Here is a 23,984-nt window from a genome sequence, read left to right on the forward strand (position 1 = left end):
GGCGCAAGGTCGCGTGCCCTGCGCTGCGGGCTCTGATTGGCCACCACGGGTAAGGGCACCGCCCAATGGGAGGTGTGGATAGTGAGGGGTCCCACACGCCCAGAGCCGAGGGTCTGTGTCAAGAGCGGCAGGGGCTGCAAGAGATAAGAGAAACGGGTGAGAGCGCCGCGGGGCGGGACGGGGAAGAGAGCGCTGGGTGGACGGAGAGGGCGGAAGGAAAACTAAGGGGTCTGCAGGGATCGAAGAGCCTTGAGGCCTGCGCTAGGGCGGGAGCGGCGCGGGCTGGAAGGAGAGCGCTCCTTCCTGTGTGCCCTGGGGCTCCTTTAGTGTGCAGTAGCCTACGCTGGAACTCGCCCACCACCCACTGCTGCGAGCTCTCACCCGGCCGAGGAGATGAGTCTGGTAGGAGAAAAGCGTTGTAAAGCGGGAAAGTTGAATTTCCAGGGCCCTAGTGGGTTCCTTCCTGGAAAGACTTACTGATATACTGTGTGAAAACCCCCCATTCCTTTCCTAAGTAGTTCACAATTCAAGAGTGAGAGAAAGAATCGTAGACGAGGAAAGGGCAAATTTCAAGTCTCCCGGGCCACCTCGTAGACATTTATTGGGTACCTGCTTTGTGCAAGCTTTGCAGCAGGCACTGGGCCTCGCCCTAGGGGAGTTCTCTGTTGGAAATGGGACTGTAATCAAAGAAAAATGGAACTCTTGGGCCCCTGGTTGCCTACTTCCAGGAAGGTCCTTTATGGAATGGCTGTTGTGTGCAGGGGCCTGGCAACTCAAAAATTAGGAAGGGGGTTGGAATAGTAGATAAGGAAAGTTTAGCTCCAGGTCCTTTAGTGAATAATTTACTCGAGGATTATTTTTTGGGCATTAACTGAAAGCAGTGCCCTGTACTGGGCTGTGTATTTTGGGAATTCACAGTCTTATGGGAGAGTTGGTCTGGTAGAAATGGACTGTGCACAGGGACAGTTAAACTCAGGATCGGCCAAGCAGTGGCTCACACCTGTAATTCCAGCGCTTTGGGAGGCCTAGGCGGTAGGATTGTTTGAGCTCAGTAGTTCGAGACCAGCCTGGGCAACATAGGGAGACCTTCTCTCTACAAATAATTTAAAAATTAGCCAGGGGCCAAGTGCAGTGGCTCACGCCTGTAATCCCAGCACTTTGGGAGATCATGGCGGGCGGACCTCTGGAGGTCAGGAGTTGAAGATCAGCCTGGGCAACATGGTGAAACCTCATCTCTACTAAAAATACAAAAATTATCCTGGTGGGGTGGTGAATGCCTGTAGTTCCAGCTACTTGGGAGACCGAGGCTGGAGAATTGCTTGAACCCAAGAGGCGGAGGTTGCAGTGAGCCGAGATTGCGCCACTGCACTCCACTCTGGGCAAAAAGAGCGAAACTCTGTCTCAAAAAAAGTAAAATAAAATAAATAAAAATTTGCCAGGCATGGTGACAGATACCTGTGATCCCAGCTACTCAAGAGGCTGAGGCAGGAGGATCACCTGGGTCCAGGGGGTGGAGGCTGCAGTGAACCAAGATCGCACCACTGCACTGCAGCATGGGCAACAGAGTGAGACCCTGTCTCAAAAAGAGGGAAAAAAAAAAACCCCTCCCAAGGTCTCACTTCCCACTGCAGCCTCGACCTCCTGTGCTCAAGGGATCAAACCACCTCAACCTCCTAAAATGCTAGGATTGCAGACGTGAGCCACTATGCCTGGCCTGGGAGCATTTCTCAGTCACTAAATATGTACTGTGTGCTAGACCTTGTTCTTGGCACTGGACATACTTCAGTGATGTACAGGCTAACCTCCTATCCTCTGGGTGCTTAATATGAGCAACTTTTTTTTTTTCTTGTGATGGAGTCTCTCTCTGTCTCCAGGCTGGAGTGCAGTGGCGCAATCTGAGCTCACAGCAACCTCCGCCTCCCGGGTTCAAGCCATTCTCCTGCCTCAGCCTACCAAGTAGCTGGGATTACAGGCATGCACCACCATGCCCAGCTAATTTTTGTATTTTTTTAGTAGAGACAGGGTTTCACCATGTTGGCCAGCATGCTCTCAATCTCTTGACCTTGTGATCCGCCTGCCTCGGCCTCCCAAAGTGCTGGGATTACAGGCATGAGCCACTGCGCCTGGCAATATGAGCAACTTCTATATGCAAGGCTGTAAACTAGACTCCACCTGCCCTCTGGTACTAATAGATTAGGTGAAAAAGAGGTAAAGGGCCGGGCGCGGTGGCTCAAGCCTGTAATCCCAGCACTTTGGGAGGCCGAGACGGGTGGATCACGAGGTCAGGAGATCGAGACCATCCTGGTGAACATGGTGAAACCCCGTCTCTACTAAAAAATACAAAAAACTAGCCGGGCGAGGTGGCGGGCGCCTGTAGTCCCAACTACTCGGGAGGCTGAGGCAGGAGAATGGCGTGAACCCGGGAGGCGGAGCTTGCAGTGAGCTGAGATCCGGCCACTGCACTCCAGCCTGGGCGACAGAGCCAGACTCAGTCTCAAAAAAAAAAAAAAAAAAAAAAAAAAAAAAAAAAAGAAAAAGAGGTAAAGAAGATGGGTTTGAATTCATGAGATTAGCTGCTAGGCCTGGGAGGGAGGCAGTCATTTGCTGAGTGTACTCTGAGTCCCTGCTGTGTGAAGGGGCCTGGGTGGGGTTCAGCCCACATACGTAGAAGGGAAGATGGGGCATATAGAGGGAAGTTTGAAAGTTAAAATTCATGTCCCTGCTCAGAGATTTTGTTGCTGACTGGAGCCTCCACAATGAGTCAGACCCACAAACTCTCAGTCCAGTGAGGGACAGTGAGATGCCACCCCAAACTCATGATATTTGCCATGATAGAGGTGGCACAGGATATCATAGGAACCCTGAGAATGTAGAGATGTCAGACAAGGCTTCCCAAAAGGTGCTGGGTAGGAGTTTGTCAGACAAAAAGAGGAGAGAAGTTTCTTGGCAGAGGGAATAGCAACATCAAAGACTTAGGGTCCAAAAACAATCTTTCTGGAGAACTACACAGGATTACAGCTGACCTTTACAAGTACCAGGGACTTTGTGTCAGTACTACTTTTAGCCCCGTTTTATAGGTAAGAAGACAATCTCAGAGGAAGTAAGTCGTAGAGCTCAGATTCAAGCCAAGGACAGTCTGGTTCCAGGGCCTGTGTTTTTAAACATTTGGGTGTATCTGTGTGTGTATATATAAGAGGCAGAGGAAAAGTGTTGCACAAAGAGGAAACTGCGCAGCAGGCAAAGGCTGTGGTATTCTCAGAAAAGGTGTGCCTGGCCCTCTCGGTAAAGAGGCCAGGCTGGCTGGGCCAGGTGTGGTGGCTCACGTCTGTAATCCCAGGACTTTGGGAGGCCAAGGCAGGCAGATCACAAGGTCAAGAGATCAAGACCATCCTGGTCAACATGGTGAAACCCCATCTAAAAATACAAAAATTAGCTGGACATGGTGGCGCACACCTGTAGTCCCAGCTACTCGGGAGGCTGAGACAGGAGAATCACTTGAACCTGGGAGGCAGAGGTTGTAGTGAGCTGAGATCGCACCACTGTACTCTAGCCTGGCAACAGAGCGAGACTCCATCTCAAAAAAAAAAGAGGTCGGGCTGTTGGCTGGGGTGGTGGCTCACACCTGTAATCCCAGCACTTTTGGAGGCAAAGGCAGGTGGATCACCTGAGGTCAGGAGTTTGAGACCAGCCTAGCCAACATGGTGAAACCTTGTCTCTATAAAAAAAAAAAAATACAAAAATTAGCCAGGCATGGTGGCATACCCCTGTAGTCCTGGCCGCTTAGGAGGCTGAGGCACGAGAATGACTTGAACTCAGGAGCGAGAGGTTGCAGTGAGCCAAGATTGTGCCACTGCACTCCAGTTTGGGCGACAGACCAAGTCTCTATCTCAGAAAAAAAAAAAAAAAGAGGCTGGGCTGAGTGCTGATTCTCTCCTGCAGGCTGCCATGGGGTGTTTGTAGGCTTCGGAGACATGGGATCACAGAAGACCGAGGCAGAAACATTGGATTAAGACTTTCTGAGCAATAGAGGCTGGTGAGTAGTGGGATGGGCAAGAGAACTCCACCTCCCCTTGGTTTCCTGCTTTCTCACTGGCTCCTGCCCCTCTTTCTCCAGGCACTGCCTTCCCCACAATGGCAGAGGTGGTGGCTGAGGTGGCCGAGATGCCAACACAGATGTCACCAGGGGCAGTGGAGATGTCAACACCTATGTCAGGGGAGATGATGGAGATGTCAACAGAGGTGACTGAGATGACACCTGGGGAGGCCCTTGCCTCATCCCTCTTCTTCCAGCATCACCAGTTCATGTGCTCTGAGTGTGGCAGCCTCTATAACACACTGGAGGAAGTCCTCTCACACCAGGAGCAGCACATGCTTGCTGTCTCAGAGGAGGAGGCACTGACCACACAGAATGTTGGCCTGGAGCCGGAGCTGGTGCCGGGCACTGAGGGGCCCTTCCAATGTGGTGAATGCAGCCAGCTCATCCTCTCCCCTGGTGAGCTCCTGGCCCACCAGGATGCCCACCTCCGGGAGTCTGCAAACCAGATCCAATACCAGTGCTGGGACTGCCAGGAGCTGTTCCCCTCACCCGAGCTGTGGGTGGCTCATCGAAAGGCCCAGCACCTTTCTGCCACGGTAGCTGAGCCACCAGTGCCACCTCCTTTACCTCCCCCAACACCACTGCCTCCACCTTCTCCCCCATCCGAAGTCAAGATGGAGCCCTATGAGTGTCCTGAGTGCTCTACCCTCTGTGCCACCCCTGAGGAGTTCTTGGAGCATCAGGGCACCCACTTTGACTCCCTAGAGAAAGAAGAGCGCAATGGGCTGGAGGAGGAGGAGGACGACGATGAGGAGGATGAAGAAGATGATGAAGAGACGGAGGATGAGGAGGCCATGGCAGAGGTCGGTGATGATGCTGTGGGAGGTGACGAGTCCACAGCTAGCTGGGCTCAGGGCTGCGGGGACTGTCCCCAGCACCGGCCCTCAGCAGGGGCTCGCCGGCAACACCGGCGGACATCTCACAGCCCGGCATCTGCTGCCCACCCCTTCCACTGCAGCCAATGTCAGCGCAGTTTCAGCTCCGCCAACCGCCTGCAGGCTCATGGGCGGGCCCACGTTGGTGGCACACACGAGTGTACAACCTGCTCCAAGGTCTTCAAGAAAGCAGCGTCACTCGAGCAGCACTTGCGGCTGCACCGCGGGGAAGCCCGCTACCTCTGTGTAGACTGTGGCCGCGGCTTTGGCACAGAACTCACATTAGTGGCCCACCGGCGGGCCCACACTGCCAACCCATTGCATCGCTGTCGCTGCGGCAAGACATTCAGCAACATGACCAAGTTCCTCTACCACCGGCGCACTCACGCTGGCAAAAGCGGGGCACCTCCCACAGGAGCAACAGCTCCCCCAGCTCCAGCAGAGCCCACCCCTCCACCACCACCCCCTGCCCCACCTGCCCAGCTGCCCTGCCCACAGTGCTCCAAGTCCTTTGCCTCAGCTTCCCGGCTGTCCCGGCACCGGCGGGCAGTACACGGGCCCCCCGAACGGCGCCACCGCTGTGGGGTTTGTGGCAAGGGCTTCAAGAAGCTGATCCACGTGCGCAACCACCTGCGGACACACACGGGCGAGAGGCCCTTCCAGTGCCACTCATGTGGCAAGACCTTTGCTTCTCTGGCCAACCTCAGCCGCCACCAGTTGACCCACACGGGCGCACGTCCCTACCAATGCCTGGACTGTGGCAAGCGCTTCACACAGAGCTCCAACCTGCAGCAGCACCGGCGGTTGCACTTGCGGCCAGTTGCCTTTGCCCGCGCCCCCCGCCTCCCCATCACTGGTCTCTACAACAAGAGTCCCTACTACTGTGGGACTTGTGGTCGCTGGTTCCGCGCCATGGCGGGCTTGCGACTGCATCAGCGGGTCCATGCCCGAGCTCGGACATTGACACTACAGCCTCCCAGATCACCACCTCCTGCCCCACCCCCACCCCCTGAGCCTCAACAGACTATCATGTGCACAGAGCTGGGGGAGACCATCGCCATCATTGAGACATCCCAGCCGCTGGCGCTCGAGGACACGCTGCAGCTGTGCCAGGCTGCACTGGGGGCCAGTGAAGCAGGCGGGCTCTTGCAATTGGACACAGCCTTCGTGTGACGCAGCTGAAAAGCAACAAAAGGGTTTGGTTGCAACAGCCAGTGTGGGTACCTCTGGGGAGAGAGGACCTCCTCTGCCAAACTGGTCTGGTACCCACCGTGTGCCAGGATCCACCCTGGCCTCTTTTACCCACTGACTCCCTAGAACAACCCTTCCAGGCTTCTCTTGTCATCTTTCTCTGCCTGAGGGGAAACTGAAGCTCTGAGATGCAATGTGATCTGTACCAGGTCACCCAGCTACGCTGCAAAGCGGGTTGGCCAAGGCCCTTTGCACTGCATCACCCTGGTGCCCAGCAACATCAGGTAACCTTCACTGAGCACCAAGCTTATTCCAGGTCTGTGCTGGCCACTCTCATATACCTCTTCAGATCCTCTGCTTGTACCCCCAGCCCTTGCCTTCCCTGGATTTTGGGTACCCAGGACTTTGCTCTGCCTGGTGGAGGAGGGTACTTGATTTCTCTGGGCTTCCTTTGTCTCAATTCTGACAGTGTGGAAGGAAATCTGTAGGTACCCAGGTCCTCAGCTCCAGACTGGGTGATGCTGGAGACCCAGGAGCAAGTCAGCACAGGCTCTGCCCACAGAAGGCATGCACAGTCTGATAGGAGAAACACACAAGTACAGATGGCTTGCTCTCTGAGTGTCTCATTGATTCATTCAGCCTGTGTGTCCTAAGGCCTCCCTCTTCACATACTGGGTGATGCTGGGGGCAGGGATGAGTCAGGCCTAAGGCTTCTCAGGGCTATGATGGGGATGTGCAGGGACAGTGGGATCCCAGGAAACAGACCTCCATGGTGGAAGATCAGGAGTCAAGGACTCCTAGAGGAGGTAGTCCCTGAAGGAAAAGTAGGAATCTGGTAGTGAAAGGAAAAGAACATTCCAGGTAGACAGCACTGCAAGAGGGTGAGCTCTTGGTATATTTGGAGACCATCCAGTTATTCATCTGACTGCCTAGCCGAGGCAAGCACCATACTGACCACTGTATGTGTACTATGATCCCAACAGCCTGTGACATAGATTTCAATATTATCCCTGTTGTACAGATTTTTAAAACTGGTGGCTGGGCACAGTGGCTCACGCCTATAATCCCAGCACTTTGGGAGGCCGAGGCAGGCAGATCATGAGGTCAGGAGATCGAGACCATCCTCGCTAACACAGTGAAACCCTGTCTCTACTAAAAATACAAAAAATTAGCTGGGCGTGGTGTTGGGCGCCTGTAGTCCCAGCTACTCAGGAGGCTGAGGTAGGAGAATGGCGTGAACCCGGGAGGTGGAGCTTGCAGTGAGCCTAGATCGCGCCACTGGGTGACAGAGTGAGTCTATCTCAAAAAAAAAAAAAACTGGCCAGGTACGGTGGCTCACGCTTGCAATCCCAGTGCTTTGGGAGACTGAGGCAGGAGGATCATTTAAGGCCAGGAGTTCGAGACCAGCCTGGGCAACAGCAAGACCTCATCTCTACAAAAATTAAGTTAGCTGGGCCTCTGTGGCACATGCCTATAATCCGAGTGCTTTGGGAGGCTGAGGCAGGGGGATCACTTGAGCTCAAGAATTCAAGACCTGGACAAGAGAGTGAGACTTTGTCTCTATTAAAAATAATAAAGATTGGCCGAGCATGGTGGTGCACACCAGTATTCCCAGCTACTCTGAAGGCTGAGGCAGAGGCAGGATTGCTTGATATGGGGGAGATTGAGGCTGCGGTGAGCTGTGATCACACCACTGCACTCCAGCCTGGGCAACAGTGCAAGACCCTGTCACTTAAAAACACACACACACACACAAGAAAAAAAGAAAACTAAGAACAGATTTGTACAAGGTTTCACAACTAGGCAGAGACATTGTGAGATTTGAGTCCAGGAGGTCCCTTAGGCCCCCATTTGTAACCCATACTGTTCTGAGTGATTAAGACCTGAAACTTGTGCAGGTGTAGAGGATCAGAGGACGATTCATCCTAACTAGAGGAAAAGTAAACCAGTGTCAGAGCTGTTGGGATTTGAGGGGGCCTCAAAAGATCAAAGGTCTTGGGAGCAGGAAGATTCCCACCTTGTTCAGAGGTTACCTAGGATAATAGTCTTTCTCTCCATTGATTGAGGTGGAGTCTTGATCTGTCACCCAGGCTGGAGCACAGTGGTGCAGTCTCAGCTCACTGCAACCTCCACCTTCCAGGTTCAAGCGATTCTCCTGCCTCAGTCTCCCTAATTGGGCTGGGATTACAGGCGCCCACCATTGCACCCAGCTAATTTTTGTATTTTTAGTAGAGACAGGGTTTTGCCATCTTGGCCAGGCTGGTTTCGAAGTCCTGACCTCAGGTGATCTGCCCGCCTTGGCCTCCCTAAGTGCTAGGATTACAGGTGTGTGCCACCAAGCCCAGCCATAAGTCTTTCTCTCCCTAAGCAAATGTAGGTGATTCATGATAGGCTCCTCCCAGGCCCCTGCAGACCAGAGTGCTCAGGCAGGGGAGGTGAAATGCAGCTGGGTATGGAATTGTCCAGGAAGGAGGCCTAGACTTTGGAAGGCCTTGAAAGCTGGGCTGAGTAGTTCCAGGTTGGGGGAGGGTCATAACTGGGTATTAGATCTGGGCTCAAAGTGGGGTGAGTGGGAGGCTAAAGATGGTCCAGCAGAAGACAGGGCCAGACCTGGGAAGGGGTCATGGGGTGGTAGGAGGGTGAGGGACACCTCAGTGACTTCATGGCTGACCACATGTGAGTAGCAGGGAGGAAGGCATCCCCAGGATCCCAAGGTCTGCCCCTTGCCCAGAATGGCCATCCTCCCCCTTATCAATCTGCTTGCTCTTTATATTCATTCATTCGTTCTACAAACCAGGCGAAACCCAAGTTGTGTTGAGCAAAGAAGGGGCAGGATCTGTCCTATCCCAGGCAGTGTAAAGATGCCCCTGGAGTGGGGTGAGCAAACTGGAGAGCGCAGACCCCACAGGAACAGTCCTTTTACTCCATCTGGAGCATTTGAAGGTCCTCCCTTTTTGTTCACCAGTGGAATCCAGTAGGGGGCATACCCGTTGCTCCTCCCCAGGCCCCCTTCCAACTCTGGGGTGTCCTGGCCACACTCACTGCTTGGTGCCATGTGGAGGAGATAACATTTCCTTCTGCCTGTGCCCCACTATCTGGCCCCAGCATGTTTTAAGTGAGGATAAAAGTCAAGTTCTCTGCCCCTGCCTTCCCAGGGTTGTCACTTCCCAAGATCCCTAAGAGGTGGACCAGGTAGGTGTCCTGTTTAAGACTTGGAAATGAAGGCTTGGAATCTTCTAGGGTGCCACCTCCAGCCATGGCCACCCAACAAAGAGTCTACAAGCAGGCTAAGTTTTGGCCTGAGTAACTCCTCATCTCCTGTCCCCCCAGACCCTAGAGCGGCAGGCAGCTTGGGCTAAGACAGCCTGTTCAAGTCCTGACTGTCACATAAGCCCCATGACCTTCCCTTCTCTGATCCCCAACTGGCTCACCAGTTACTGGGAGGTTAATCCCTCCCTCTCTAAACAGAAGCAGATGATTTATGCTGGGTCATGGGGCAGGCTCCTCCCAGGCCTTGACAGCAGATAACAACCTAGACGGAGCTCATCACCACACGTGCAGAGAAAGCCACGATGTGAGAAGGCTGGGCACCTGAGCCAGGGCCTTCAGACAGCCCTCTGCCTGAGATGCAGCTCACTCCTGTCCCAGAACAGTCCCCACCTGGGAGCCCCCACCACCTCAGTGGAAACAGGCAGCCAGACAGAAAGCAGGTTTTCATGCCAATAATTTATTGAACGGAGGTCTGTACACAGGCAAACCTTACTGTGGAAACTAAGACATCAGGAGCTCTCTCCACTCCCCTGGCCCTCCAGGGTGGGGTGAGGAGGGAGTAGACCTTGGGGGCAGAGGACAGGAGGGGAGTTACAGCTGTAGGAGGGGCGGGGCCAGGTTGGACGGTGCGAATCGACGTTTTCTTTAAGAAAAAAATTATAACAATCTATTTACACCCGGGGGCCAGGGAAGGGAAGGGGAGACAGGGACTGGGCTGGTTCTATTTACAAGGAACACAGGAGGGGAGGGGGTTTGAAGGAGGTGTAGGCCTGGGGGAGGGGAGGGGGCCAAGGGGGTAGGAGGTCCTCATCCCCCCAACACCCTGTCCTTCTCTTCCCTCCCCACAACCAGTTAAAATCCTCTTAAAAAGCCCACCACAGGGGTGAGGCTGGTGAGGGAGGGACTGGAGGTGGGGACAGGGACTCATTTACCTCTGCCCTCTAATCTAGGGGCCCAGCCAGGGCAGGAGCTTGATGGGCTATGGCCCCCCTTCCCAGCCCCTCTTGGGGCTCCCAGATGGAAGTGGAAGGGTGGTTGGTGGGGCCCTCAGGAGGAGTTAGTGAGGGTAGGTGTGGCATCGGTCGACTGCCAGTCTGAGCTGGTCGGAGTCTCAGTTAAAGCTGGAGGGAGGGAGGGAAGGAGCAGAGTTAGCCTTTGCCTTTCAGACACCCCTTCGCCCAACCCAAGAGTAGGAATTCTCTTGTCATAGATGCTGTGTTAAAAGTTACAAGCTGTTACTTTAGGTGAAGGGTTGCAAACTCAAGTAAGTGCTAAAGGGCCGGGATAGTAACTCAGTGACGCAACAGAGTGCCAGGCTCCATGTAACGGAGTGGCTGGGCTGGGCACAGTGGCTTATGCCTGTTATCCCAGCACTTTGGGAGGCCGAGGTGGGCAGATCACAAGGTCAGCAGTTCGAGATCAGCCTGGCCAACATGGTGAAACTCCATCTCTATTCAAAATACAAAAATAAGCCAGGCATGGTGGTGTGCGCCTGTAATCCCAGGTACTCAGGAGGCTGAGGCAGGAGAATCACTTGAACCCAGGAGGCGGAAGTTGCAGTGAGCCGAGATTGTACCACTGCACTTCAGCCTGGGTGACAGAGCAAGACTCCATCTAAAAAATATAAAGGGCGCCCACTGTCTACTGTCAGTAGGATGGGCGGGCCCTCTGCTGCCCAATCTGGTTTTCTTCCCTGAGAGAAACAGGAAATCTGTATTTTTACACAAAATAGCGCCTTTTTTAAACCTGGGCAACATGACCAGGCACAGTGGCTCACGCCTGTAATCCCAGCACTTTGGAAGGCCAAGGCGGGAAAATAACCTGAAGTCAGGAGTTCGAGACCAGTCTGGCCAACATGGTGAAACCTCATCTCTAGTAAAAATACAAAAATTAGCCAGGCATAGTGGTGTGCGTCTGTAATCCCAGCTACTCGGAGGCTGAGGCAGGAGAATTGCCTGAGCCCAGGAGGCAGAGACTGCAGTGAGCCGAGATCGAGCCACTGCACTGCAGCCTGGGTGACAGTGAAACTCTATTGCAAAAAAAAAAACCTGGGCAACACATTCAACTTTTTGTTTGTGTTCAGGCCAAACGCTATTTCTCTGGCTTTCCCATTGGCATTTAAACACAGAAGTACGCAAGAATGCCCTCTAAAGGTGGTCATTCACATGTTGTAAGACGTGCTTCCTAAGCCATCAAAATGTCAATGATTTAAAAATACATTCAGGAAACCCAGCGATTGAGCGAACAGCCCCACACTCCCCAAGCTGAGAGATACTTTAACCCCCAGCAGATGGCCCCCACTTACCTTGTGAGGACTGGGTGAGGGTGGTAGTGCCCGCTGGGGACCTCAAGTGAGGAGGGATGAGAATGGCATTGAGAGACGGTTGGATGGAGAGTTCTAGAAACACGACATACCAGTCAGGGTAGACTACAGCAGGGTTATGATGGGCACCAAATGGGAACCCAGCTATTAGAAAGGCCAGTTGTTTGTGGACACCTCAGCCACAGACCTCTCTCAATGAAAAACCAGAAAAAGTTTAGCACGAGGCAGATCACAGTAGAGCACGACTGAAGCAGGTTCGGTTCCCCCTGAATCTGGGCGTCATCTTTCCTGAGCCCCAGGCCTGCCTTGTACCCTGCCCTTAGCTCCCCACTCCTGCTTCAACACCAAGCTCTTCGCAATCTGGCTGCCCCCTGACCCCGCCCCACTCCCCAGATCCCAGACTATGCCCTCACCACCAGCACTGAAGTTGAAGAGAGGGGGAAGTGGGCGGTTGTTAGGGAGCTGGGTTCCCAGACATCGCAGTTCATCAAAGAAGCTGTGTGCGCAGGCCTCTAGTGGGGAGAGCCTTGAGGACGGGGTGTACTCCAGCAGGCTAGAGCAGAGCGCGATGGCCTCTGGCGGCGTTCGAGATTTGAACACCTGGGGGATGGGGGCAGGGGTCATGAGAGTGAGATGCCCTGGGCACTGGCATACTCCTATTATCTCACTGCCACAGTGCCTGCGGCAAGTTATGACTGGCTGCTTCCCACACCCCCACCTTCCAAATGAAGAAATTGAGGCCCAACCACTAAGGAGAGGTCAGTTTGTATCGGGTAAGCAGCCAGCCCAGGTCTGGGACCATATGAGCCCTGCTGACCCTCCATAAAAACTGGAATCTTGAATTTACTTGTGGGTTCTCAACTTTTAAAATGCCATAAACTTTGAAATCGGATGAAAGTTACTGATCCCTGGATAACTCTTCAAATCCTCCCAAGCCATGATTCTGAGGCCAGGTCCACAGAACAGTTGACCTCCAAAGGGGACCAGCTCTCAGCCATACTGCCCTGAGCCCCTAGTCCTGCCCCACCTTTGTCCAGGGGTGAGCTTTAATCTGAGGGAACTTGAACTCCGTGTAGTTGGGGTTCATCTCTCGGATTTGTTCCCGGGTTGGTGTTCCCAGCACCTGTAAAGAGAGGGGGGGTTCTGAGACAAGGGCCCCATCCCTCAGCCCCACCCCCTGCCCACCCCGGCCCCGCCCCTCACCTTGATGATCTCCACCAGCTGGTCCACCCCACTGTCCCCAGGGAAGATGGGCTGGCCCAGGAGGAGCTCCGCCAGTACGCAGCCAGCTGACCAAACATCTAAGGGGAAATGGGGGCAGCGTCAGGGCTAGGCGAGTAGGGCCACCAACCTCCCAGTGCTTTTATTCTTCATGGCCATCCTAAGAGTGTCAGGAGCCCTGTTTTCTCAAAGACGAAGCACCTGTCCCAAGGACACATGCAGCTTAGAAACATGGGCCTAACCTTGACCCTGCAGGTCTGCAAGCCTTTGCTCCACTCTCTAGTATAGGTGTGTTTCCAGCCCTCAGTTCCTCTCTCTGCTAAGGACCTCAATGAGCTCGCTCTCTCCCACTAGCCTTGGACGACAGACCAAACTAGGCCCAAACCTGCCAACAGGCACCCATGTTCTTTGGGCCACAGGAAGGTACAGCCTTAAATCCTGGACTGCCTTCCTCTTGTTCCAACCTCTATCCTGCCCATGAGAAGAGCTACAGCCTGGCAGTCTCACTCCTCCCTGCTTTGTACCTTGACCCCCCACAGCACGAGTTCATACCTAAGGACTCCACAGTTTGTCACGCTGCTGTGGAAGGTACCCTTTCAAACTCTTTCATGCCCATTCCCTCAATTCAGGCTTCCCCTCATGCCTGGAAAATGGCAGTTGTCCCCACAAACGGAAGGACACAGAGGCCCTGGAAGCAAGTTGCACCTTCATGGTGGCAAAGCCTTGCTTCCTGGTTCCCCCAAGGTCTCTGGCAGCCCTTCCCCCTAGCTGAGAACAGAGGGCTGACAGGGAGGTTCCAGAGCTGGTATGGACTCTGGAGTCAGGTCAGCTTTCAAATCCCAGCCCTGCCCAGTCCCAGTGGTGCCAGTGCAGGCAGGCAGCCTCACAGCTCTAAGCTCATCTGTAAAATGAGCATTCAACAGCATCAGCCTCCTAAGTTTGTGAGGACTGGATACAAGAACAGAAGTTAAGCTTTCATCACCAAGCTTGGCACACAGCGCACAGAAAACTCCGAAATTTCCCAGATTGCCACTCCCCCCACCCCCCTCCCATAACTCTGACCGATGGATGAGGTGTAATCAGTGGCTCCAAAGATGAGCTCTGGGGCCCGGTAGTAGCGAGAACAGATGTAGGAGACATTGGGCTCCCCTCGGACCAACTGCTTCGCACTGTGGGAAAAGATGGGCAGGGGTAAACACGGGGCAAGGGCTGGGGTCCTCCCTGCCTCTTCAGCCACTCAAAACGCCCCAGGCCCACCTGCCAAAATCGCAGAGCTTGAGGACAGCAGTGTCAGGGTCCACCAGCAGGTTCTGGGGCTTGATGTCACGGTGACACACGCCCTGGGAGTGGATGTAGGCCAAGCTGCGGAAGAGCTGGTACATGTACACCTGGGGCAGGCACAGGACAGCAGAACTTTAGCCCAGCTTTCCCCATACAGCACCACTACCCCACCAGCTTGGCCTGAAGAGCCCTTCCAGGCCCACTCTCCCTGGTGCCGCCACAGCTTTGGGGAAACCCGTTTGAAACCCTTGATTCTCTTAGTGTGCACCACAGTCAGTTGGAGGACTTGTTAAAACAGGGACTACTGGCCGGGCGTGGTGGCTCACGCCTATAATCGCAGCACTTTGGGAGGCCGAGACCCGCCTGGCCAACATGTTGAGACCCCGTCTCTACTAAAAATACAAAAATTAGCCAGGCGTGGTGGTGCACGCCTGTAATCCCAGCTACTCGGGAGGCTGAGGCAAGAGAATCACTTGAACTCAGGAGGCAGAGGTTCCAGTGAGCTGAGATCACGCCACTGCACTCCAGCCTGGGTGACAGAGTGAGACCCTGTCTCAAAAAACAAAAACACAGGGACTGCTGGGCCCCATTCTCAAGAGTTTCTGGTCAGTGAGTTCTGAATCAGGCATTTGCAACAAGCTCTCCAGCACTGATGCTGGTCCCCGGACCACACTCTGAGAACCACTGCTTTAATCACAACCCTTGGCAGAAGCCTGAAGAGTAAGATATGTCAGGAGGTTGTCATAAAACAGGCTAGGGAGCCAGGCACTCAGCTTCCCCCTCACCAAAACCACTGGCTCCTTAATCCGACAATCAAAACCACCCCTGAGCCTGCCCCCTCGCCAGCTCCATTTTCCTGCCACTCTCCCTCCCACTGACTAGAACAGAAGTACCATGAGAGCAGGATTTTGAGTTTCAGTCACTGCTGCATCCCCCAGGGCCTAGACAGACCAGGGCCTGACAGGGCTGCTTTCTAGACCCCCTTCCCTTTATTCCACTTCCCCTCGGCCAAAGATGCCGCTCCCTTGCCCTGTGCTTGGTCTCCTCCAGGAAGCTTTCCTTGATCCTTCTCACCCACACACCAGGCTGGGTGCTTCCTCCATTTCCAGAATTCCCTGTGTTCCTTCTAGTATGGCAGCAGCTAGTTCATTTAATAGTTTTCTGTGATGATGCCTGTCTACCCTACCAAACTGAGAGCTCTTCAAGGGCAAGGCCTGCGTCGCAGTCAGTGGTGCGTCTGGAATTCCTCAGCCCTGGGCCCCGTGTGCAGGCAGCCACAGGACAGATTGGCCAAACCAGAGAGCTCCCCTCCTGGGAGGTGAGGTCCAACAGCCACAACCACTGGTAGAGCCCACATCGGCTCACCCAGGCTTGGGTACGTAAAGCCAGCAGAAGCAGCAGCTGGGCCCCAAGTGACCTCCAGCAAACAAACCCACCCACCTCCTTCCAATGCAGTAGGCTGCTCCAGCTTGTTTGCCACATCATCCCTGGGCTGCAATCATACATTCATTCATTCATTCATTCATTCATTCATTCATTCAAACACCTCCTGAAGGTCTGTAACACGCAGGGCACGGCACCAGGCACTGAGGAATGAGCCTGCACAGATGATGGATGGAGATGCATTCCTGGCTGTGTGGATGCTAACCTTCCTCCAACCCTAACTCCTTCCCACCTACCCCCAACCAAGGCTCTAAAGGCCCGAACTCTGGCCTCAGCAGCTTCCTATGCAGTCCTGGTCCCCACCACCCCCTTATCCTGAGCTAACTCCAACATCTCTGGTGCCACTGGACTCCCTATATGGACCTAAGCAAGTACCTGGCAGCCTCTGCAGCCCCAGGTCAGGCTGCCTTCCTGATTCAGTTAGGCCTTGCCTGCCTTGGCCCTCCCCTGTGTCAGGCAAGCTCCATCTCTGGGGGTCATGGGGCCTCCGAAAACCAACACAAACTTGGCAGATGAGGGATCCCATAAAAGGTGGGAGGCTCCAGAGCCCCTGGCTTTCTGGGTCTGGGTCCCAGCAGCCCGCCTGCCAGCATACCTTGACATAGAGAATAGGGATGGTCAACTTGGCCTTGGTGAAGTGGCGGGCCACCCGGTACACTGTCTCGGGCACATATTCCAGCACCAGATTTAGGTAAAGCTCATCTTTCTGCAGGGAGCAAAGGAGAGGCGTGAGGCACTGTGAGAAGAGTGAGGAAGGGGGAAGGAAGGTGTGCAGGGAGCAGTGGGGGAAAGGCAAGTGGGCAAGAAAATGGCTGGAGTCGAGGTGGAGCAACCCACCACCACCACCACCTCGAGGTCTCACCTTCTCCCCACTGGAGTAGAAAAAGTATCTCAGCCTCACAATATTGCAGTGGTCCAGCTTACGCATGATCTGCAGCTCTCGGTTCTTGAGGGCAAAGGGAGAGAGTCTCAGTATACGACCAACTCTCTCGGCTGCCCCTCCCTACTCACTCCCCACAACAGCCAGGCAGCTACTCCCTGTGTCCCAGCTCCAAGGTCCCCTGGGGTATCCCCCAATTCCTTGTCTCCAGACTACTCTCCTCCCACACGAGCTGGAAGCCTACCGGTTAAACCCAGGCCACAGATATGTTTTCTTCACCCCAATTTTTTTTTTTCTTTGAGACAGAGTCTTGCTCTGTTGCCAGGCTGGCATGCAGTGGCTCGATATCAGCTCACTGCAACCTCTGCCTCCCTGGTTCAAGCGATTCTCCTGCCTCGGCCTTCCAAGTAGCTGGGATTACAGGCATGCGCCACCACGCCCAGCTAATTTTTGTATTTTTAGTAGAGATGGGGTTTCACCACGGTGGCCTGGATGGCCTCGATCTCCTGACCTCGTGATCCACCCACCTCAGCCTCCCAAAGTGCTGGGATTACAGGCATGAGGCACCGCGCCAAGCCACCCTACTTTAAAAATAAAAAATAAAAAAAATTCAACTTATTGCTGAAATGTAAAAATCAAATGACACCTTCTGATTTTTTTTCTCCAAAAGAAAGTTTTAAAAAGGATAAGCCGGGGCTGGGCACAGTGGCTCACGCCTGTAATCTCAGCACTTCGGGAGGCTGAGGCGGGCGGATCACGAGGTCAGGAGATCGAGACCATCCTGGTTAACACGGTGAAACCCTGTCTCTACTAAAAATACAAAAAAAATTAGCCAGGCATGGTGGCGGGCGCCTGTAGTCCCAGCTACTCGGGAGGCTGAGACAGGAGAATGGCGTGAACCTAGGAGGCGGAGCTTGCAGTGAACAGAGATCGCTCCAGCCTGGGCAACAGAGACTCCGTCTCAAAATAATAATAATAAATAAAATTAAAAGGATAATATAAAATTTATTTATTTTTTTTTAAAGAACCTGGCTATGGGCCGGGCGCGGTGGCTCAAGCCTGTAATCCCAGCACTTTGGGAGGCCGAGACGGGCGGATCACGAGGTCAGGAGATCGAGACCATCCTAGCTAACCCGGTAAAACCCCGTCTCTACTAAAAAATACAAAAAAATAGCCGGGCGAGGTGGCGGGCGCCTGTAGTCCCAGCTACTCGGGAAGCTGAGGCAGGTGAATGGCGTGAACCCGGGAGGCGGAGCTTGCAGTGAGCTGAGATCCGGCCACTGCACTCTAGCCTGGGGGACAGAGCCAGACTTCGTCTCAAAAAAAAAAAAAAAAAAAAAAAAAAAAAGAACCTGGCTATGTTAGCCAGGATGGTTTTGAACTCCTGGCCTCAAGCAATCCTCCTGCCTCAGCCAATCAGTTTAAGGATTACAGGAGTCAGCTACCACACCCAGCCTTAAAATAAAAATAAATAAATAAATAAATAAAAACAGCTGGGCTCACACCTGTAATCCCAGCACTTTGGGAGGCCAAGGCAGGGGAATCACTTGAGGCCAGGAGTTTGAGACCAACCTGGTCAACATGGCAAAACCCTATCTCTACTAAAAATACAAAAAAATTAGCTGGGCATGATGGCGCATGCCTGTAATTGCAACTACTTAGGTGGATGAGGTATGAGAATTGCTTGAACCCAGGAGGCAGAGGTTGCAGTGAGCCGAGATCACACCACTGCACTCCAGCCTTGGTGACAGAACAAGATTCTGACTTTAAAAAAAAAAAAAAAAAAAAAAAAAAGAGACCATCCTGGCTAACATGGTGAAACCCCATCTCTACTAGAAATACAAAAAAATTAGCCAATAGTGGTGGCACACGCCTGTAGTCCCAGCTACTTGGGAGGCTGAGGTAGAAGAATCGCTTGAACCCAGGAGGCGGAGGTTGCAGTGACCCGAGATCATGCCACCACGCTCCAGTCTGGGTGACAGCACAAGACTCCGTCTCAAAAAAAAAAAAAAAAAAAAAAAGATTGCACATCTAAATCCAGTTTTTAGTTTGTCTTGAAAACTCAGGGCTGGGCACAGTGGCTCATGCCTACAATCTCAGCACTTTGGGAGGTCGAGGCAGGGGCAGATTACTTGAGGTCAGGAGTTCAACACCAGCCTGGCCAACATGGCAAAACCCTGTCTCTACTAAAAATAAAAAATTTTAAAAAAAATTAGCCGGGCATAGTGGCCCACACCTGCAATCCCCGCTACTCAGGTGGCTGAGGCACGAGAATCGCTTAAACCTGGGAGGCAGAGGTTGCAGCAGGCCAAGATCGTGCCACTGCACTCCAGCCTGGGCGACAGAGTAAGACTCCATCTCAAAAAAAAAAAAGAAAAACAAAAAATCAGGTGTGGGCATGTGAGGCTTGCCCCCTACCTAGCACAAGCAACAATAGACAGGTGGTGGCCATCCAGCTCACCCTGGTCCCATGGAAGCATCTGGATCCTTGAACTCTATCTAGGATCCTGAGTCCCAGACTCCAGGCATCGGACTCTTCCCAGAATGTGGTCTCATCATTCTTACCCATTCTCTATTCCTCTGTGAGGCCTAGGAACTCCCTGCCCCCACATCCCTCTCACTTCTGGAACTCAACTCCAATCAAATTCTGAAACCCTAGAGCTCCTCCTGCCCAAGGGCCCTCCCTGCCAAGACCCAGGCCCTGGTCTGGTTCCTTTCCAGTCTAGGCTCAGTTCTCCTACATCCAGACTAGCCTAAGCTCCAAATGCCAGGCCCTTAAACACTAATTATTCCTCAACTTCCACTTCCTCCACCTCCTTCTAGTTCCCTGAGCTTCTCCTAGCTCACGGGCACCTCCATTCCATCCTGCACTGGCCAAACACCTGGGGAGAGCGCGACCTTCCGAACCCCCTGCGCTAGCTCTTCCAGGTCCCTTTCTCTTCTGGGAAGAAGTGTAACCAAATGGTTAAGGTAGGGTTTGGGAATCAGATTCTAGCCTTGACTGGGGCACTTGCTCTATGACCTCAGGCAATCCTGTTACTGAGTTTGTTTCCCTGCTTAAGGTTAGCGTACACTTAGAATGGGTATAACCGTACACTTAGAATGGGTATAACCGCAGTATCTACCCTCAGAGAATCTTTATGTAAATTAAATAAGAATTTGCCTATAAAGCACTTACATTGAGCAAATGCCCAGTAAAAGCTCTGGGCTCTCCTGGGATCCACATTTCCCATCTCATTTCCTCTTTTCCCCACGTCTCATTTCCTCTTTTCCCCACTTTCTCTTCTGGTCCATGGCTCTGAAACCTAAGCCTCCAGCTCTCTGGCTGGGGTTCTCCCACCAGTCACACCAAGTCCCCAAACCTCCCTGTCCCCATCCCGCCCAAGCTACCTTGAACCTCTTGTCCTGGAGAACCTTCTTGATGGCGACCAGTTCCCTGGTCTCTGCCAGCCGTGCCTGGTACACGACCCCAAATGAGCCATTGCCAATCACTTTGATGTCTGTGTAAGCCACCTCTTGGGAGCGCTCTGGACCTTGGCCTAGAGTGGCTACCACTGTGGTCACCTTCCCGCTGTCACCTGGGGAACAAAGGGGATACACGATCCACTGACCCATCCTGTCTGCGCATCACCCCATCCTGGGGCTGTAGGAGGAAGGGAAATCTCTGCAGGAAGCTCGTTGGGGACCTCTTTGTTCCCTCCTCCTCTTTGAGGAAAGGTGGATGCTGGAACCTTCCCAGTGATTTTTCCCCTCTTCCTTTCTGGGAACCTTAAATCCTGCCCCCCCTCCACATGGGAGGATATTGATACCTAAATCTCTCTGCTTCAAGGGCTGGCAACCCCAAATTTCTACTTCTAGGAAGCAATAGACCACTGGTCGTCTTGGTACTGGGAGACATCAGATGTTGACTCCATCTACTCTGGATCTACTGCCCTCTGGCCCCTCCTCTTTGGAGAAAGCTTGACCTGGCCTCTTCCACTTAAGGGAGCAGTAACCCTCAGGTACTCCTACTTCAGGAAAACACTAACCTATCTCACAGCCTAGAGGATACTGACCTCTAAGTCCTCCCCTGTAGAGCTGGTAACTTCACTGGTTCTTGGTGACAGAAATGAATGTCCTCTCCTGCTGTATGTACCAGTGCCCTGACCCTCACTTTTTGGTACTTTGAGGTTAGAAAAAAACACTGACCTGACCTCTTCATCTGAGTGGTCCAGAGACCCAGACTCCTCCCCGTATGTGGGTGGTCCCTAATGGACAAGCACCAAATTATGAGAATGATGAACCTGACCTTTATTATCAAGGGGCTATTCCAGCCTCAGTCCTTTGAAGGAAAGCTATAATTTCCAATTCCCATTATTCAAATGGTAGCAAACCTTGGTGCCATTCTTAAAGGATAGTGACCCCTTTGAGTAACTGATGAACCAAATCCATTTTTTCTTTTTTTTTTCTTTTCTTTTTTTTGAGACACAGTTTCGCTCTCGTTGCCCAGCTGGAGTGCAATGGCACGATCTCGCCTCACTGCAACCTCCGCCTGCTGGGTTCAAGCGATTCTCCTGCCTCAGCCTCCCGAGTAGCTGGGATTACAGGCGCCCGCCACCACGCCCAGCTAATTTTTTGTATTTTTAGTAAAGACAGGGTTCCACCAGTTGTCCAGGCTGGTCTCAAACAGAACCTCAGGTGATCCGCCTGCCTCAGCCTCCCAAAGTGCTGGGATTACAGGCGTGAGCCACCGCGCCCGGCCACCAAATCCATTTTGAGGGGCCAGTGACATGTTCTTTCAGAGGGAGATAACCCTACATCACTATTTTTTTCAGAGCCAATGACACCATACCTTAGAACAATTATTAAACAAGTATAACCTTAGATCCATATTTTATAGGAAACTGTGACCTACCCTGCTCCATTCCATTTTTGTTAAAGGAGACACACCAAGCCATGTATTTTAAAACATGGACTATGGACTTGATTTGAAGGATATGCTGACTCCCAATGTCTTTAAGAAGCAGTAACTATTAATTCTCACCATTGGGGGTACAGCTCAACAATATTTAGGGTGGGTAATGATGCCAGGTCTTGGTTTTAATAGGGAAGGTGATCTGAGTACCAGGTTTGGCAAGCCTGGCCTTATTCTTTGGGGACACAACACAGTAACCTCAAAGCCCTGCTTCTAAGTGATATTCACTCCAAATCCCCATCTTCTGAAGGACAGCGAATGCAGATCCCTCTTTTTCGGGATTGGTCTTATTCTTGTTCTCTTAGGAGACAATAACCCTAAATCCCCATTTGCAAGCGACTGTGACCTCTGATCCAATATTATAATGAGTAGCAACGTCAGATACCTGTTCTTAAGGCTCAAGGACCCAAGATCTCAATAATGAAAGAACAGGGACTTGTAACCCCTGTTTCTTTGAGTGTTAGTAATTCTGATCCAAGAGTAATTCTGATCTCCAAAAGATGGTAACCCCAAGACCCCTTTTCCTGGGAGGAAGAGGGCTCAGATCCCCGATTTGGGGAGGCATAGTGACCTCTGGCTCCTACCTAAGCATATGAAAGAACCTGATGGATGTCTAAGGAGCTTTGGGAACCCTGATCACCACCCTACACGGGCGCCGCTAGTACTCACGGCCCAGCTTCACCCCGGGCGGCGGGAAGCTAGTGCCTGCGCCGGGGCCTCCGCTGCCTCCGCCGCCGCTGCCGCCGGGTCCACCCCCGGAGCTCGAGGCCCCGACGCCCCCACCCATGGCCCCGACAGATGCCTTTCCGCCGCCGGTGCCGCCTGGGCCGGAGGCCGAGCCTCCGGGGCCGCCGCCGCCGCCTCCGCCTCCGCCGCCTGGCTCCGCGAACGAGCTGGTCCGCGCCCTGCCCGAGCCCCCAGGGCCGCCTCCCGAAGGCCCGCCGCCGCTCATGGCGCCGAGCACAGGCCCAGGCCGCGGGGCTCGGGCTCCCCGGGCTGCCCCAGCCGCCGCCGCTGCCGCCGCCTCCCCCGGGCTCTGGCCTCTTCCAGGCCGCGCCGCTCGGGTTTGGGCTCCAGCTCCGGCCCAGCGCCCGCCGCGGGGCACGCCGGGAGATGCAGTCCGGCTGTCGTCCGCGCCGCCGTCGCCGCCCTCGGCCCGCACAGAGGGCCCCGTGGCACGCCGGGAAATGAAGTCCACAAAAGCCTCAGAGTAGACCGCGGGAATGACGGGTCGCGCTGTACGTCGGGAAATGGAGTCCAGGGTAATCTGTCTGCCGACGGTACGACGGGGAGCCCTGAAGTATTTCGGGAAGCAGAGAGCCTGATGCACGCTGGGAAACAGAGTCCACTCACTCAGTTTATTGGCTGTGTGTGCGTCCCAGAGCCCGGTGCGCTCTGGGAAATTGAGTCGGCGCGCGTGAACCTGCGGATCTCGGGCCGTGAAGCAAGCCGGGAAATGGAGTCATCGCCACGCCCTCACCGCATTGCAGGTGTAAAGCGATTCTTAAAGCACGCCGGGAAATGGAGTCCCAGGTGGTTTCTTAAGTCCCAAGTGGATACTGCAATTCCGGAGATGGGAAAGGAAATGGAGTAAATTTCGCGCTTCTCTTCCCAGGTACGCTAGGCCGCAGTCCCTGCCGGGAAGTGTAGTCAACACCAAGGCTTCAGTGCAGTCGCCACAGCGAGCCCTGGTGTGTTCTGGGAAATGGAGTTCAAGGCATCCTCCCCATTGACTGAGGGGGCGGGATCGCCCATGAGCTCCAAGCCTGCTGGGGAATAGTCCAGACCTGACCCTCTGTGAGGCCAGTTTGCGGAGGCTTGTCGGGAAGCGGAGTCCAATGGCCACCATCGGGGGCGTGGAGCGAAAGGTTAGAGACTGCAGTAGTTCCCTGGAGAGACTTAAAAGTGTTTCAGCCCCTCCTTCCTCGCCCCCAGGTTCTTCTTAAAGAAAGAGGCGAGGTCGATCAAGGACTGCTGGAAAATGGAGCCAAGCACCTTTAAGTTCCAGGTGACCATAGATCAAGAAAGAAAAAATGTCCCCTCTCTAACCGCAAATCTGCAAAGAATTCGGGAAACAAAGTTCCCGGCGGTTTCTCCGAACACTAACTAGTATACAGTCTAGCTTTTCCTAGCAATGTGGTTCGCACCAGGAAGCTGAATGGAGCATTAAAAAGACGGAAATAGAATTTCTGGGCCGGGCGCGGTGGCTCAGGCTGGGTGCCGGTGGCTCACGCCTGTGATCCCACCACTTCTGGAGGCCGAGGCGGGCGGATCACCTGGGGTCAGGAGTTCGAGACCAGCCTGGCCAACATGGCGAAACCCCGTCTCTACTAAAAGTACAAAAATTAGCTGGGCGTGGTGGCGGGCGCCTGTAATCCCAGCTACTCAGGAGGCTGAGGCAAGAGAATCGCTTGAACCCGGGAGGCGGAGGTTGCAGTGAGCCGAGATCG

General features: G+C 53.6%; 2 protein-coding genes across 3 annotated transcripts; one reads left to right on the forward strand and one right to left on the reverse strand.

Moving 5' to 3' along the window:
- The first annotated feature begins 43 nt into the window (after positions 1–43).
- Positions 44–6,780, forward strand: ZNF526 (zinc finger protein 526). 2 transcript variants are annotated; one of them, XM_050768433.1, is made up of 3 exons: positions 44–156; positions 3,940–4,033; positions 4,115–6,780. In XM_050768433.1, the coding sequence occupies exon 3, from the start codon at positions 4,132–4,134 to the stop codon at positions 6,142–6,144; it is 2,013 nt and encodes a 670-aa protein (XP_050624390.1). In that variant the 5' UTR covers positions 44–156; positions 3,940–4,033; positions 4,115–4,131; the 3' UTR covers positions 6,145–6,780. The 2 variants fall into 2 exon arrangements, with proteins under 2 accessions (XP_050624390.1, XP_050624391.1); XM_050768434.1 differs by having other exon boundaries at positions 81–402.
- Positions 6,781–9,873: 3,093 nt separating this feature from the next.
- GSK3A (glycogen synthase kinase 3 alpha) lies at positions 9,874–23,933 on the reverse strand. Its single transcript, XM_050768472.1, has 11 exons — positions 22,204–23,933; positions 19,971–20,158; positions 16,563–16,646; positions 16,296–16,406; positions 14,234–14,364; positions 14,039–14,145; positions 12,959–13,056; positions 12,783–12,878; positions 12,169–12,355; positions 11,738–11,830; positions 9,874–10,553 (listed from the first exon to the last, which is right to left on the reverse strand). Exons 1-11 carry the CDS (start codon positions 22,484–22,486, stop codon positions 10,480–10,482), a joined length of 1,452 nt encoding a protein of 483 aa, XP_050624429.1. The 5' UTR covers positions 22,487–23,933; the 3' UTR covers positions 9,874–10,479.
- Positions 23,934–23,984: the final 51 nt, after the last annotated feature.

Source organism: Macaca thibetana, chromosome 19, assembly GCF_024542745.1.
Source record: "Macaca thibetana thibetana isolate TM-01 chromosome 19, ASM2454274v1, whole genome shotgun sequence".
In the NCBI taxonomy this organism is placed as follows: Eukaryota; Metazoa; Chordata; class Mammalia; order Primates; family Cercopithecidae; genus Macaca; species Macaca thibetana.